At 38.4% G+C, this 14,328-nt stretch overlaps 1 protein-coding gene across 5 annotated transcripts in view; it reads left to right on the plus strand.

Annotated features, from left to right (window-relative positions):
* The window catches only part of ZRANB3 (zinc finger RANBP2-type containing 3), a 265,124-nt gene that overhangs the window by 40,129 nt on the left and 210,667 nt on the right, over positions 1 to 14,328 (plus strand). The window contains exon 2 of one of the 5 annotated variants that reach the window (XM_023542994.2): positions 4,250 to 4,382. The exons of the other annotated variants lie outside the window; for them this stretch is intronic. Within the exon in view, the coding sequence (XP_023398762.1) occupies positions 4,378 to 4,382 (5 nt within the window). The 5' untranslated portion in view covers positions 4,250 to 4,377. The remainder of the gene's footprint in view (positions 1 to 4,249; positions 4,383 to 14,328) is intronic. 5 annotated transcript variants of the gene reach the window in all.

Consider the following 14,328-nt stretch of genomic DNA (forward strand, 5'->3'; position numbering starts at 1 on the left):
ATCTTAGGCTTCCAGAATGACTGCAGATAGAGAAATAGACGGGAGGCAGAGAGGGGAGCCTGTCTGGCAGTGAAGACACAGCAACTTAGATCCCAGTGTTAAGTGGACACTTAATTTGTGAGCATGCACTCAAAGATCATACCTAATGAGCTATGTTGTATATGGAGGAAGAGAAAGTTTTTTTGTTTTTGTTTTTTAATCATTAAACGGTCTTTTTTTTCTACTGAGAAACTTGAATTTGGGAATAGTGAAACAGTGTTGAAGAATGTTGCATTGATCAGTACTTACTGTTTCTGGCAGCAGCTATTCTAAAACTGGTCACTGGGATAGTGAATGGTTGATTTCATCATCGGAAAGGGAGGAAACCAATAAATGAAGCACAGAGTAAAACATCACTTTCATCACCGTATGTTACAATGAGTAAATGGGTGCATGTGGTGTGGGACCTGGTTCACACCTTTTTGAGTTGTATCTCAGTTGTGAGTCTGTGAAGACGTTTGATACCTCATTGGTATATATATAATTTTTTTTTTTTTTTAAGATTTCTGCCTTACAATAAATAACTTCTGACATTCAAATATTTACCCTTCAGCTTACAATGGTATCTGAGTTGTGTGAAACCAAACTACAGGTGTTCTTGAATGTACTTCAGTATCCATTCTCTTGTAAGGAGCCCTGATGGCACAGTGGTTAAAAGCTATGACTGCTAACCAAAAGGTTGTCAGTTCGAACCCACCAGACGCTCCTTGAAAACCCTGTGGGGCAGTTCTACTGTGTCCTGTGGGATGCTATGAGTCAGTGTCGAATTGAAGGCAATGGGTTTGGTTTGGAGTTTTGTAAGAAGAAATTCAGGGCTAGAGTTGGGTTGAGTCAAACATAGCAGAATGCAATGAACTCATGTTCTTCACTCATATACTTGAATGAAATTTATTCTCTGTTTTATTGTCATAGATAAGTTTTACGAGTAGATTTCTTTATCAGGAAGGGTACGATTCTTTTATAAAAATCCACTGCCGTCGAGTCTGTTCCAACTCATAGCAACCCCATAGGGTTTCTGAGACTGAAATCTCTATGGAAGTAAACTGCCATATCTTTCTCCCACGGAGCTACTGATGGTTTTGAACCACCTGCTTTAACCACTGTGCCACTGGGGCCCCTTTCATTTATAAAAGGAGATGCTTTTGTGTTGTGTAGGTCAGGAGCTCTGGAGCTGAGAAAATTATGTCTACTGCTCTGGGCCACACTGCCACCTGGGGGCCGACAAGAAAGACTGCCTTATGATACCATAGCCAGTGCCAGAAATCTTTGACACTGACCTTTGTTCTTCTGTGAAGACACACGTCAAAATACCGCTGTCCATTTGTACGCACAAAGATAATGCTGTTGGCTGACCTAGTTGGTGGAATGATACAGTATTTGATAATTTGATACAATATTTGATAATTACCTATTAATTCTTATCTTACTCTTTTCCCCTATACTTTAGAATATTACTAAGTTACAACAAAATTAATGCTCCTTTCCTTTTGGGTCCTATTATAAGTATACTGCTATTTAGTACTTATGAAGAGTATTCTGTAGGTAGTAGTAATAGTTTTCTGTTTATATCATAAAATGGGTTAATAAATGAATGTCCTTTTCCCAGGCTAAATTCTTTAACTGTGTAAACATTTTTTTTATACTATTGGTATGTGTGAATATATTTCTTTCATTTTTTTTTTTTTTTGATGAAAGATTAGTTGCTAATACTAATGTAATGTAACTGGGTTATTTGACATTTTACAGTGTTTGACTGTACTTGTGGTTTTGAGCTGTAGACTTCTTTTGTGCGTAGGAATAAGTGGTAAGTTAATTTTAAAAAACATCTATTACGTGCTAGAAGCTTTACATGTATAAAGCTATAACCCCATGAGGTGTATGACTTGTTACTAGCTCTTTTAGACACATAGAGAAACTAAAGCTCAAAGAGATTCATTTATAACAAATTGACTAACAGCCTGCTATTTGCTCAACTCAGGATAATTTGTCAAAAGTCTTATGACTAATAAATAATGTAGCTGAGATTTAGATCTATTTCTGCTTGACTTTAAGGCCAGTGCTCTTTCTGTTCTCTGACCGTGTCTTCTATGAGAATATTGCAGCTTCAGGTTTCAATGCAGTGCTGATTTGACATTCTGTTATACCATAGATCCTGACATGTTATGGTTCAAGGCCTAGAAAAAAAAGTCATATAGCAGCAGTGTGAGCAATTTGAGATGATCCCCTGAGCTATGTGTAACATCTTTGGGCTTTAAACAGGCCACCGGTAATTTCACTATACTGTAGAAGGTGGAAATGATTCATGTGCCATGAGGTCATCATCTACTACAATACTTTTTATTGTAAATTAGTTTCCCATCAGATAAAAAGCTGGTGCTTCTCTTCACAATGCTGCTAGTCTCTCAGGGGAGAATTTCATTATTGCGACCATTTGCTGTTTTCAGTTGCTGTCTGCTTTTATTTCCTTTGGGGACTCCTCCCTTCCAATGAAAGAAAAATAAAGTTGTCTCATCATGATACTATGATAAATAATCTAGTAGAAAATGTCTCAGTATAAGAATGATTTTCAAACTCTAGTTATGAAACCACTATTTTTCAGTAATGTTTTGAGCAAAAGAATTTTAGCATAAACAACAAAGAATATCTGGACATTCCCTTCATATTTATGGTAACCTGATTTTTACATATACCTGTTCAATTACACTTCATAAATGGAATATTTGATCCACTACGGAGAAAACTGAATCAATTCTACTCTCTTTTCTTGTACCTTTAAACTCTCTTTTTAGTTGCCGTGAAAGAATAATTCCAGTAAGTGTGTTGTTTATTGTTGTCAGTTGCCATTGAGTGAGCTCTGACTCATGGTGACCTTATCTATAACAGAACGAAAAGTTGCCTGGCCCTGTGCCATCTTCATGATCGTTGGTATGTTTGAGTCCATTGTTGTGACTGAGTGGTGTCTTTCAATATAGGGAGCTCATCTGCAGTCACTATATTGGACAATATTCTGTTGTGATCCATAAGACTTCATTGGCTAATTTTCAGAAGTAGGTTGCCAGGCTTTTCTTCCTGGTCTGTTTTAGTCTCGAAGCTCCCCTGGAACCAGTCCACCATGTGTAACCCTGCTGGTATTTGAAATGTGGTGGCACAGCTTCCAGCATCGTAGCAGCACACAAGCCAACAAAGTACAACAATCTGGTGCTGACCAGTAAATACAAAATTACTAAGTCACTCTCTAATTGCTTGATTTTTCTCTGTTTAAAAATGGCTGATATTTAGTAAAAATAACTAGAGTTTTAAATAAAGTTATGATATATGATTACAGTGAAACAATTACATATTTTCTTAACATCTTCCCCAAAATCCTTACAGTACTGAAATACACTGGAATGCTTCTTTGGAAGCCAAAGAGTTTGTTGCTGACGTAGTAATAATTTGGTTGTTTGCACATTTTATAAAATATTAAAATGTTCTGAGTTACCATATTCCTTAAACAACTCTTGGTAAGATGTTATCTCTGAAATGTTGGCTTGTGAGTAGGAGGAAAATTATATGTTACACTGTTATATAAAACTGACTCATATGAGTGGGTGAAAAAGCCTAAGAATACCAGGACACCTACACCAGAGAAAGCCAGTATGTACAGTTTCTCTTTGCACCACGTTCCAGCAGGCTGGTTAATGGAGCTGTATTCATTAAAGAAATCTCTTCTTTCATTACCTTGGTGAATGATTAAAAAATAGTGAAATAACATTTTTTTATCATTTAAAAAGTCATTGTTCGTAGGACAAAAGGTATGATTCATACTTGAAGTGATAACTTTTCAATGCTTCAGTTTTTTAAGTATTTGGAATATTTTGGAGAACCTTTGTTAAGTTCTGTATAAATACAAGTAGAATTATCTTTTAGCAAATGGTATTCCAGGTCTTGATAAACAACTCCTACTTAAACTGTTTTACTGACAAAAACACTGTATTGTATGAGACTATTATATTATCTCAGATTCAGTCCATTTAATAGTAAAGTTTTAATAAAGATATTCTTTAGCGTGGTAAAAAAAAAATACATTTGATGTATTATCCAAGGTGTTGTTTTGATTGGGTTTCACAAGTTAGATTTTGTTTGGGAGGCTTTTTTTGTTGTTTATTTTTTAAAACTCTTTCATGACCATTGGGACATATGGTGCCCACTGACTTTTTCTTCTTCTCAGGTTTGTTGGAAAGCTGCTTTCCCAGTGAGAGTATATGCTGCCACAAGGCAGAGGCCTTTATGACTCGTTAAAACCAAAAAACAAAACAAAACAATGTGCTGCAAATTACTGTTTCTGCAGAGTATTGTATGAGGTATGTGCATCTTTTGGTAGAAGAAAGGGCAATTTTGAATTTTATTCTTTGGGACACTGTATATCCCTCTTCACTCTAGGGGGCATCCAGGGTAGAATCAGTGGTACCATGTTTGTTCCTTGGGACTCAGAGGGTAGGCTTGTTGGAGGGGGAAAAATTCCATACTGCTTGCCAAATATTCAGCAATACTCAATGATTCAGCTTGCTTCCATTAATGAAAACACATGGCATCAATAAAAAACTCAAAGTACAAAATAATTGAATCTTGAAAGACCTTGAAATACTTCCTAAGTTGTTTAATCATATGCTAACAAAGTTTTCCTTCCCCTTTATTCATCATTTTTTATCAAAACCAAGAATCTCAACCAATACTTTAAAAAAGTTCCTATTTTGTGGAGAAGTGTGCAAACTCCATTTGAAACAGCAGAAGAGCAGCCTCTTACCGTGAAATAGGCTGTCTGCATAACACTTTCATTTATGTTATTTAATTACTACAAGATCCCTATGATGGCGATGGTGTTGTCTCAACTTTTTCATTAAGAAAGCTTTGGCTGTGAGATGTAAAATAACTTGCCCACCAAATGGCAATTGGGATTAGAACCTAGTTCTGTCTGACAAAATCCCTTTACCTCAACTTCTGTTGTGATATAACCATAATATGCATAAATCCTTTTCCTTCTTTTTTTTTTTTTTATAACTTTTATTAAGCTTCAAGTGAACGTTTACAAATCCAATCAGTCTGTCACATATAAGTTTACATACATCTCACTCCCTACTCCCACTTGCTCTCCCCCTCTTGAGTCAGCCCTTTCAGTCTCTCCTTTCTTGACAATTTTGCCGGCTTCCCTCTCTCTCTATCCTCCCATCCCCCCTCCAGACAAGAGTTGCCAACACAATCTCAAGTGTCCACCTGATATAATTAGCTCACTCTTCATCAGCATCTCTCTCCCACCCGCTGACCAGTCCCTTTCATGTCTGATGAGTTGTCTTCGGGGATGGTTCCTGACCTGTGCCAACAGAAGGTCTGGGGACCATGGCCACCGGGATTCCTCTAGTCTCAGTCAGACCATTAAGTTTGGTCTTTTTATGAGAATTTGGGGTCTGCATCCCACTGATCTCCTGCTCCCTCAGGGGTCCTCTGCTGTGCTCCCTGTCAGGGCAGTCATCGATTGTGGCCGGGCACCAACTAGTTCTTCTGGTCTCAGGATGATGTAGGTCTCTGGTTCATGTGGCCCTTTCTGTCTCTTGGGCTCTTAGTTGTCGTGTGGCCTTGGTGTTCTTCATTCTCCTTTGATCCAGGTGGGTTGAGACCAGCTGAGGCATCTTAGATGGCCGCTTGTTAGCATTTAAGACCCCAGACGGCACATTTCAAAGTGGGATGCAGAATGATTTCATAATAGACTTATTTTGCCAATTGACTTAGAAGTCCCCGCAAACCATGTTCCCCAGACCCCCGCGCTTGCTCCGCTGACCTTTGAAGCATTCATTTTATCCCGGAAACTTCTTTGCTTTTGGTCCAGCCCAATTGAGCTGACCTTCCATGTATTGAGTGTTGTCTTTCCCTTCACCTAAAGCAGTTCTTATCTACTAATTAATCAATAAAAAACGCTCTCCCCGCCTCCCTCCCTCCCCCCCTCGTAACCACAAAAGTATGTGTTCTTCTCAGGTTTACTATTTCTCAAGATCTTATAATAGTGGTCTTATACAATATTTGTCCTTTTGCCTCTGACTAATTTCGCTCAGCATAACGCCTTCCAGGTTCCTCCATGTTATGAAATGTTTCACAGATTCGTCACTGTTCTTTATCGATGCGTAGTATTCCATTGTGTGAATATACCACAATTTATTTACCCATTCATCCGTTGATGGACACCTTGGTTGCTTCCAACTTTTTGCTATTGTATACAGAGCTGCAATAAACATGGGTGTGCATATATCTGTTTGTATGAAGGCTCTTGTATCTCTAGGGTATATTCCCAGGAGTGGAATTTCTGAGTTGTATGGTAGTTCTATTTCTAACTGTTTAAGATAACGCCAGATAGATTTCCAAAGTGGTTGTACCATTTTACATTCCCACCAGCAGTGTATGAGAGTTCCAATCTCTCCGCAGCCTCTCCAACATTTACTATTTTGTGTTTTTTGGATTAATGCCAGCCTTGCTGGTGTGAGATGGAATCTCATCGTAGTTTTAATTTGCATTTCTCTAATGGCTACTGATCGAGAGCATTTTCTCATGTATCTGTTGGCTGACTGAATATCTTCCTTAGTGAAATGTGTGTTCATATCCTTTGCCCACTTCTTGATTGGGTTGTTTGTCTTTTTGTGGTTGAGTTTTGACAGAATCATGTAGATTTTAGAGATCAGGCGCTGGTCGGAGATGTCATAGCTGAAAATTCTTTCCCAATCTGTAGGTGGTCTTTTTACTCTTTTGGAGAAGACTTTAGATGAGCATAGGTGTTTGATTTTTAGGAGCTCCCAGTTATCGGGTTTCTCTTCATCATTTTTGGTGATGTTTTGTATTCTGTTTATACCTTGTTTTAGGGCTCCTAGGGTTGTCCCAATTTTTTCTTCCATGATCTTTATCGTTTTAGTCTTTATGTTTAGGTCTTTGATCCACTTGGACTTAGTTTTTGTGCATGGTGTGAGGTATGGGTCCTGTTTCATTTTTTTGCAAGTGGATATCCAGTTTTGCCAGCACCATTTGTTAAGAAGGCTATCTTTTCCCCAATTAATTGACACTGGTCCTTTGTCAAATATCAGCTGCTCATACGTGGATGGATCTATGTCTGGGTTCTCAATTCTGTTCCATTGGTCTATGTGCCTGTTGTTGTACCAGTACCAGGCTGTTTTGACTACTGTGGCTGTATAATAGGTTCTGAAGTCAGGTAAAGTGAGGCCTTCCACTTTCTTCTTCTTTTTCAGTAGTGCTTTGCTTATCCGAGGCTTCTTTCCTTTCCATATGAAATTGGTGATTTGTTTCTCTATCCCCTTAAAATATGACATTGGAATTTGGATCGGAAGTGCGTTAAATGTATAGATGGCTTTTGGTAGAATAGACATTTTTACTATGTTAAGTCTTCCTATCCATGAGCAAGGTATGTTTTTCCACTTAAGTATGTCCTTTTGAATTTCTTGTAGTAGAGCTTTGTAGTTTTCTTTGTATAGGTCTTTTACATCCTTGGTAAGATTTATTCCTAAGTATCTTATCTTCTTGGGGGCTACTGTGAATGGTATTGATTTGGTTATTTCCTCTTCGGTGTTCTTTTTGTTGATGTAGAGGAATCCAAGTGATTTTTGTATGTTTATTTTATAATCTGAGACTCTGCCAAACTCTTCTATTAGTTTCAGTAGTTTTCTGGAGGATTCCTTAGGGTTTTCTGTGTATATAATCATGTCATCTGCAAATAGCGATAACTTTACTTCTTCCTTGCCAATCCGGATACCTTTTATTTCTTTGTCTCGCCTAATTGCCCTGGCTAGGACTTCCAGCACGATGTTGAATAAGAGTGGTGATAAAGGGCATCCTTGTCTGGTTCCCGTTCTCAAGGGAAATGCTTTCAGGTTCTCTCCATTTAGAGTGATATTGGCTGTTGGCTTTGCATAGATGCCCTTTATTATGTTGAGGAATTTTCCTTCAATTCCTATTTTGGTAAGAGTTTTTATCATAAATGGGTGTTGGACTTTGTCAAATGCCTTTTCTGCATCAATTGATAAGATCATGTGGTTTTTGTCTTTTGTTTTATTTATGTGATGGATTACATTAATGGTTTTTCTGATATTAAACCAGCCTTGCATACCTGGTATAAATCCCACTTGATCAGGGTGAATTATTTTTTTGATGTGTTGTTGGATTCTATTGGCTAGAATTTTGTTGAGGATTTTTGCATCAATGTTCATGAGGGATATAGGTCTATAATTTTCTTTTTTTGTAATGTCTTTACCTGGTTTTGGTATCAGGGAGATGGTGGCTTCATAGAATGAGTTGGGTAGTATTCCATCATTTTCTATGCTTCGGAATACCTTCAGAAGTAGTGGTGTTAACTCTTCTCTGAAAGTTTGGTAGAACTCTGCAGTGAAGCCGTCCGGGCCAGGGCTTTTTTTTGTTGGGAGTTTTTTGATTACCGTTTCAATCTCTTTTTTTGTTATGGGTCTATTTAGTTGTTCTACTTCTGAATGTGTTAGTGTAGGTAGGTAGTGTTTTTCCAGGAATTCATCCATTTCTTCTAGGTTTTCAAATTTGTTAGAGTACAATTTTTCATAATAATCTAAAATGATTCTTTTAATTTCATTTAAGTCTGTTGTGGTATGGTCCTTCTCGTTTCTTATTCGGGTTATTTGTTTCCTTTCCTGTATTTCTTTAGTCAGTCTAGCCAATGGTTTATCAATTTTGTTAATTTTTTCAAAGAACCAGCTTTTGGCTTTGTTAATTCTTTCAATTGTTTTTCTGTTCTCTAATTCATTTAGTTCAGCTCTAATTTTTATTATTTGTTTTCTTCTGGTGCCTGATGGATTCTTTTGTTGCTCACTTTCTATTTGTTCAAGTTGTAGGGACAGTTCTGTGCTTTTGGCTCTTTCTTCTTTTTGTATGTGTGCATTTATCGATATAAATTGGCCTCTGAGCACTGCTTTTGCTGTGTCCCAGACGTTTTGATAGGAAGTATTTTCATTCTCGTTGCTTTCTATAAATTTCCTTTTTCCCTCCTTGATGTCTTCTATAACCCAGTCTTTTTTCAGGAGAGTATTGTTCATTTTCCAAGTATTTGATTTCTTTTCCCTAGTTTTTCTGTTATTGATCTCTAGTTTTATTGCCTTGTGGTCTGAGAAGATGCTTTGTAATATTTCGATGTTTTGGACTCTGCAAAGGTTTGTTTTATGACCTAATATGTGGTCTATTCTAGAGAATGTTCCATGTGCTCTAGAAAAAAAAGCATATTTTGCAGCAGTTGGGTGGAGAGTTCTGTATAAGTCAATGAGGTCAAGTTGGTTGATTGTTGTAATTAAATCTTCCGTGTCTCTATTGAGCTTCTTACTGGATGTCCTGTCCTTCTCCGAAAGTGGTGTGTTGAAGTCTCCTACTATAATTGTAGAGGTATCTATCTCACTTTTCAATTCTGTTAAAATTTGATTTATGTATCTTGCAGCCCTGTCATTGGGTGCATATATATTTAATATGGTCATGTCTTCCTCATCAATTGTCCCTTTTATCATTATATAGTGTCCTTCTTTATCCTTTGTGGTGGATTTAAGTCTAAAGTCTATTTTGTCAGAAATTAATATTGCTACTCCTCTTCTTTTTTGCTTATTGTTTGCTTGATATACTTTTTTCCATCCTTTGAGTTTTAGTTTGTTTGTGTCTCTAAGTCTAAGGTGTGTCTCTTGTAGGCAGCATATAGACGGATCGTGTTTCTTTATCCAGTCTGTGACTCTCTGTCTCTTTATTGGTGCATTTAGTCCATTTACATTCAGGGTAATTATAGATAAATAAGTTTTTAGTGCTGTCATTTTGATGCCTTTTTATGTGTGTTGTTGACAATTTCATTTTTCCACGTACTTTTTTGTGCTGAGGCGTTTTTCTGAGTAAATTGTGAGATCCTCATTTTCATAGTGTTTGACTTTATGTTAGTTGAGTCGTTACGTTTTTCTTGGCTTTTATCTTGAGTTATAGAGTTGTTATACCTTTTTGTGGTTACCTTATTATTTACCCCTATTTTTCTAAGTAAAAACCTAACTTGTATTGTTCTATATCGCCTTGTATCACTCTCCATCTGGCAGTTCTATGCCTCCTGTATTTAGTCCCCCTTTTTGATTATTGTGATCTTTTACCTATTGACTTCCATGATTCCCTGTTATGTGTATTTTTTTTTTTAATTAATCTTAATTTGTTTGTTTTTGTGATTTCCCTATTTGAGTTGATATCAGGACGTTCTGTTTTGTGACCTGTGTTGTGCCGATATCTGATATTATTGGTTCTCTGACCAAACAATATCCTTTAGTATTTCTTGTAGCTTCGGTTTGGTTTTTGTAAATTCTCTAAACTTGTGTTTGTCTGTAAATATCTTAATTTTGCCTTCATATTTCAGAGAGAGTTTTGCTGGATATATGATCCTTGGCTGGCAGTTTTTCTCCTTCAGTGTTCTGTATATGTCGTCCCATTCCCTTCTTGCCTGCATGGTTTCTGCTGAGTAGTCTGAACTTATTCTTATTGATTCTCCCTTGAAGGAAACCTTTCTTTTCTCCCTGGCTGCTTTTAAAATTTTCTGTTTATCTTTGGTTTTGGTGAGTTTGATGATAATATGTCTTGGTGTTTTTCTTTTTGGATCAATCTTAAATGGGGTTCGATGAGCATCTTGGATAGATATCCTTTCGTCTTTCATGATGTCAGGGAAGTTTTCTGTCAGGAGTTCTTCAACTATTTTCTCTGTGTTTTCTGTCTCCCCTCCCTGTTCTGGGACTCCAATCACCCGCAGGTTATCCTTCTTGATAGAGTCCCACATTATTCTTAGGGTTTCTTCATTTTTTTAAATTCTTTTATCTGATTTTTTTTCAGCTATGTTGGTGTTGATTCCCTGGTCCTCCAGATGTCCCAGTCTGCATTCTAATTGCTCGAGTCTGCTCCTCTGACTTCCTATTGCGTTGTCTAATTCTGTAATTTTATTGTTAATCTTTTGGATTTCTACATGTTGTCTTTCTATGGATTCTTGCAACTTATTAATTTTTCCACTATGTTCTTGAATAATTTTTTTGAGTTCTTTAACAGTTTTAACAGTGTGTTCCTTGGCTTTTTCTGCACTTATCCTAATTTCATTTGTGATATCTTTAAGCATTCTGTAAATTAGTTTTTTATATTCTGTATCTGATAATTCCAGGATTGTATCTTCATTTGGAAAAGATTTTGATTCTTTTGTTTGGGGGGTTGTAGAAGCTGTCATGGTCTGCTTCTTTAAGTGGTTTGATACAGATTGTTGTCTCCGAGCCATCACTGGGAAACTAGTTTTTCCAAAAAATCCGCTAAAAAAAAAAATGCAGTCAGATCCCTATCAGAGTTCTCCCTCTGGCTCAGGCTATTCGGATGTTAATGAAGCCGCCTGGGGAGGGTGGGGGAGGGAACAGAGAGATAGGAGAGTAGCACCTCAGAATATGGCCAGAGTTGCTTGTCTTGCTTGGAATGACTATTATATCTGGGATTCCCGCGGGGCGCATCGCCTATGTGTGCTGGCTGTGTGGAGATTGCCCCCAGGGGGTCTGGCCCGCTGGAGTCACGGTCAGATCCTCCGCTTCCAGCCCCATGCCCAGCATCAAGGCTCCCCTACTGGGACGGTGCGCTCTCGACTCCAAAATCAGTCGCTGCCTCCCGGGGACTTCTCGTCCCTCCAGCCGCGTTGCCGTGCCGCCTCCGCGAACCAGGTGGGCCGCCTCCCGGGGTTAGTTCAGGTGGGTGGAGCAGCTCCCCGTGCTTGTGCCGTGACCGAGTGTCCCGGCTGGGACGTTGTTCTCCCCGCTCCAATACCAGTTGCTGCCTCCCGGGGACTTCTCCTACCGGCTGCGTCCCACGTCGCCCGTGGAACCGGCTGGTCCCCCTCCCGGGGTTAGTTCAGGGGGGTGGAGCAGCTCTCTGTGCTTGTGCCGTGCCTGACTGGTACGCTGGCTTCAGGCTCTGGAAACAATCGCTGGTTCCCCGTATTAGTTCGTTCTCCGTCTCTAAATCTGTGTTTGTTGTTCAGGGTTCGTAGATTGTTATGTATGTGATCGATTCACTTGTTTTTCCGTGTCTTTGTTGTAAGAGGGATCCGAGGTAGCGTCTGCCTAGTCCGCCATCTTGGCTCCGCCTCCTTTTCCTTCTTTTTTGTTTGTGCTTACGTATGTGACATATATTTGCTTTCTATATCATTACATACCTACCTCTGTCCTTATTTAAAAAAAAAAATCCAAAAACCTGTCAAGGCAGTTTGTCCCATTCAACTCTCAAAATGGGAATCCACCAAAATCGATTTCTATTATGATTACTATGTTTATGTTTCCCAGATTTTAAAAAATGTATTTAAATTTGTTAATCATGTTCTTAAATCTGATAATGATTAAAATAACTATTCTTATGACCAGGTATTTATTTATTATAGATTTTTCATACCTGATCATTAAACTGTGGTCAGGTAACCAATATTATTATTTTTTTTATGTTCTCTTTTTAACAGTTTTATTGTTGTTTTGAGAAATATACACAGCAAAATATACACCAATTCAAGTTTCTACAAGTACAGTTCAGTGACATCGGTTACATTCTTTGAGTTGTGTAACTATTCTCAGCCTCCTTTTCTGAGCTGTTGCTCCCCCACTAACATTCACTGCCCCCTAAGATTCCTCTTGGAATCTTTTGAGTTGCTGTTGTCAGTTTGATCCCATATAGATCTTAAAAGAGTGTAATGCTCAAGGCAGATTTTTTTTTACTAGTGAAGCAAACTGTTTTCTGGTTTTAAGAAGACTGCAGGGAATATTTTTGGCTTAAGTTTTTAAGATTATCTCAGGACAGTAGTTTCAGGAATTCATCCAACCTTCATGGGTCCAGGATGTGTGGAGTCCATGAGAATTTGAAATTCTGTTCTGCATTTTTCCCCTTTTCATCAGGATTCTTCTGTGGAATCTTTGATCAAAATGTTCAGTAATGATAGCTGGGCACCATGCAGTTCTTCTGGTCTCATGGCAAAGGAGCCAGTAGTTCATGGAGTCAGTTAACCATGCCTTCAGTAGTCTTCTCCAATTCCTGACTCTCCTTCCTTTGTTGCCCCAGGTGAATAGAGACCAATTATTGTGCCTTGGATGGCCCCTTGCAAGCTTGTAAGACTCCAGGCACTACACGATGAACTAGGAGGTAGAACAGAAGCACTGACCATGTTATTAGGCCATTTAAATGGGATGTCCCATGAAACCATGACGCTAGACCTCCAAACCAAGAAACCAAATCTCATGAGATTTTTGGTTATACATAAGCACCCCCAGCAGCTACTCTTTATTTATTTATTTATTTTTGTCGTTATAAATATATCACATAACTTTTGCCAATTTAACTTTTTGCAGGTGTACAACTTATTGACAGCAGTTACAGTAATCAACTGTGTAGCTCTACCCTTAATGTGATAGTTCCATCACCATTAACTCTCTCTCCTCCCTCCCGCCCCTGGTAATCACTAGTAGACTTTGTTCTCTATGCATTTGCATGCTCTTGTCTTTTTATATAAGTGAGGTCATACAATATTTGTCCTTTTGTGATTGACTTATTTCACTGAGATAATGTCTTCCAGCTTCATCCATGTTGTAACATATATTAAGACTTCATTTCTTTGACTGGCTGAGTAGTATTCCATTGTATATGTGCACCATGTTTTGTTTATCCATTCATCTGCTGATGGGCATTTAGGTTGTTTCCACGTTTTGGCTATTGTGAATAGTGCTGCAGTGAGGATTGTTGTACAAGTCTCTGTTTGAATCTCTGCTTTCAAGTCTCTTGGATATATCCCTGGAAGTGGAATTGCAGAGTCATATCAGGAGGGATCAGTCCCTGGAGAAGGACATCATGCTTGGTAAAGCAGAGGGTCAGCAAAAAAGAGGAAGACCCTCAAAGAGATGGGTTGACACAGTGGCTGCAACAGTGGGCTCAAGCATAGTAAGGATTACGAGGATGGTGCAGGACCGGGCAGTGTTTTGTTCTGTTGTGCTTAGGGTCACTATGAGTTGGAACTGACTCGCCAGCACCTAACAACAACAACATGGTAGTTCTATTTTTAATTTTTTTGAAGAACTGCCACACTGTTTTCCACAATGGCTGTACCATTTTGGATTCCCGCTAGCAATAGGTCCAGACCTAGTGCTGTCGAGTCGATTCCAACTTACAGCGACCCTATAGGATAGAGTAGAACCGCCCCATAGAGTTTCCAAGGAGCTTCTGGCGGAT

The sequence above is a fragment of the Loxodonta africana genome, chromosome 6, assembly GCF_030014295.1.
Source record: "Loxodonta africana isolate mLoxAfr1 chromosome 6, mLoxAfr1.hap2, whole genome shotgun sequence".
In the NCBI taxonomy this organism is placed as follows: Eukaryota; Metazoa; Chordata; class Mammalia; order Proboscidea; family Elephantidae; genus Loxodonta; species Loxodonta africana.